Genomic DNA, 2,660 nt, shown 5'->3' with positions numbered 1-2,660 from the left:
ACTTTGTACAATAAACTTGTGGAACCAGTTAACTCATTTCATGAACATTCGTCTAGATTACTCTATTTTAGTAACTTTGTACAATGTTTGTCTCATGGGTGTCGATTGTAAAATGTGTGCGGCGATTATCGTGGTTAGAGGATACCACAACGATGGCGAGGAGTGGAACACATGGAGAAGAGAAGGCTAGACATGATTGTCAATCCTGTCGTCAGATCTTTACACATTGTTGTTAAAGTACCTACCTAACATGCGGGTCATATCTAATAATAGGCGAAATGCTAAAATGGAGTAAAATCTGGTACAATGTTTTTTAGATGGGACATTTCGATGCAACATCTGCTAAATCGGTAAATATGTCTCACAAATGTACAATTAACTTGTAGAAAGTGTAATTCACACGAAGATTTATTACTCTCAGGCCATGCTATCGCACGCACGGTCTACCGATTATTGATCAAATTAAAGGGAAGTATAACAAAAATAGTAATTTAGCATTATCACAACGAAACGGAAGCAATTCCTTAGATATCACACATAGTGCTGCCTGTGGTCAAGCCGTGGGGTAGATGGGCGAGGTGGCGAGGCCACATGTGCCCGTGGACAAAGGCACGTCCTTTGCGAGGTAGACATATCCTTGTTCACCCCAGTCGTTGCTCCATGAGTTCTTGGCAATCCAGTACTTGTTTCCCTCGCCAGGACCCTCGCAGTAGCCGACGATGGTGACGGCATGGTTCACATTGGCGGAGCAGGGGCCACGGTAGATGCCGCCGGAGTAGAACTGGAACTCAAAACCGCTGGCGTCAATGTAGACCGTCACGGGCTGCATGGCCACGGCAATCGCCAGCTGACCTTCGTTGTTGGGTGGCACGGCCTTGAAGCCCTTGAGGGACGCCTGGTGGTCGAAGAGGAGCTTGTCCATGTCGCACTTTCCCTGGAATCCGGCGTATGGGTACCTCTCCTCCGACGTGATGCCACCACGGGCGGCCACGAGGGCCATAGCCGAGTCTGAGTGGCCGCCGCCGCAGCCGCCGCTCCGTGTGTCGCAATCCACGAGTACCTGCTCGGACAGCGACACCAGCTCCCCTGTCCTAATCTTGTTCATGCCTTCGATCGCCGCCACCGCCGCGAATGCCCAGCATGATCCTGCCATATTACAATTTTATCCATCCGCACGACGACACGAGTAATTCATTGAGCAACCATGAGCATGCATGAGTATATAACTAAATCTGCTAGTAGAAAGTATAGCTTGACCACTTACCACAAGTGCCTTGATTCTTGACGCCGGTGACAGCGCCGCTGGAGCGCCAGTCAACGCAGCAGGGCTTGAAGGAGTGGTAGGGGAGGTAGGTGGGTGACGTGGCATTGAAGCTGGTGGTGTTGAGCCCGGTGAACTGCTGGATGACCTCCCTGGGGCTGAGGTCGCCGAACCTGTTCATACGGACCCCGCCCGAGCCACGGACCTGAAACCCAGTTGGTCGGAACCCGCGACCGACGACGGTGCCAGGATTCTGTTGGTCGAATTGGCCGATGGCGTTGGTGTTGTTCTTGAAGACTTGGAACCGCATCTCCTCCTCCTCATGGCACGAGTAGTGCTTTGAGTACTTGATCACCCACTTGGAGAACCTCTCCCTCACCTCGGACTCCGGCAGCTCAAACGGCGGGGGCGGCGGCGGTGGGTATTTTGCCGCAGCAAGCAATGCCTGCAGGAAAGTGGTGAGGCACAAGAGTAGGACAAGGTAAGGCGTGGAGGAAGCCATCTTGATTAGCTCAGGTTGTATCCTTATCTGGAATACATGCACCGGACCTCATGCTTATATAGGCAGGCGCCTAGCTAGTTCCATCGCAGCAGCACGTCGTGGGTGGCTGATGTACTGTCGCAGGTTTTTTTTTTCAAACGAGATTTTTGGAAATTCGCGAAACAATGAAATACCGTCTGAAAAAATCAAATTGTTTTGAATTTAAATAAGTGAACAAGGTCAAAGAGAAAATGTATGCACACGTGTGTAGAACTTGCTTAGTGGCCTGGTTCAAAGGAAGCGCATGCTAATGACACGGAGTCGCGGGTTCCATCCCTGTTTCACGAGATTTACATTTTTTTATTTCTATGTGGTGTTTTTTTTTTCTCGCAACATGGCACATTAGAACAAAGTATACACCAACTATTCTGCTAAATAGTGTTGTGTCCTTTTCGCATTGCACAACTTGAACTAAATGTGAGTTTATGTTACTATAATGTACTCCCTCCGTTCCAAAATAGATGACCAGTTAGTGCAAAGTTGGGTCATCTATTTTGGAACGGAGAGAGTACTTGTTTGCTCATACCTAACATCGATCAGCTGTTGTGCTAGTCATTTGTGCTAGAGAATCCTTGGCACGTCATACCGCTTGCTTTTGTACTGTGTTCAAAAAAAATACAGAACTAGCCTTGGCACGTCAAGAAAATCCTTCCTAACGCAGTTTTGACAGCGTGTTTTGCAACTTTAGGGAAAGCACATAGGGGTTAAATCATTAAGGAATCTAATAAATTACATATACAACCGTATCAATCTGTTAAAATGATGAAGTCGTGTCTATCGAACATGCCGGCGTATATACCACCTAATCTTTTTTGCACCATTGCCATTTTGGGCAACGGCTGCTGGCCGTTGCATCTT

At 48.2% G+C, this 2,660-nt stretch overlaps 1 protein-coding gene across 1 annotated transcript; it reads right to left on the bottom strand.

Moving 5' to 3' along the window:
• Positions 1-343: 343 nt before the first annotated feature.
• On the bottom strand, positions 344-1,776 carry LOC123089813 (ervatamin-B). Its single transcript, XM_044511389.1, has 2 exons — positions 1,265-1,776; positions 344-1,146 (listed from the first exon to the last, which is right to left on the bottom strand). Exons 1-2 carry the CDS (start codon positions 1,761-1,763, stop codon positions 554-556), a joined length of 1,092 nt encoding a protein of 363 aa, XP_044367324.1. The 5' UTR covers positions 1,764-1,776; the 3' UTR covers positions 344-553.
• Between the last annotated feature and the right edge of the window lie 884 nt (positions 1,777-2,660).

The sequence above is a fragment of the Triticum aestivum genome, chromosome 4B (assembly GCF_018294505.1).
Source record: "Triticum aestivum cultivar Chinese Spring chromosome 4B, IWGSC CS RefSeq v2.1, whole genome shotgun sequence".
NCBI lineage: Eukaryota > Viridiplantae > Streptophyta > Magnoliopsida > Poales > Poaceae > Triticum > Triticum aestivum.
Note: the sequence above shows the minus strand (reverse complement) of the source record. Positions and strands in the feature narration are given on the sequence as shown.

Coding starts and splice junctions, on each gene's coding strand:
- LOC123089813 (XM_044511389.1), bottom strand. CDS start 1,763: ATGGCTTCCTCCACGCCTTACCTTGTCCTACTCTTGTGCCTCACCACT. Junction 1,147..1,264: donor CAAGAATCAAGGCACTTGTG/GTAAGTGGTCAA, acceptor GTAATATGGCAG/GATCATGCTGGGCATTCGCG.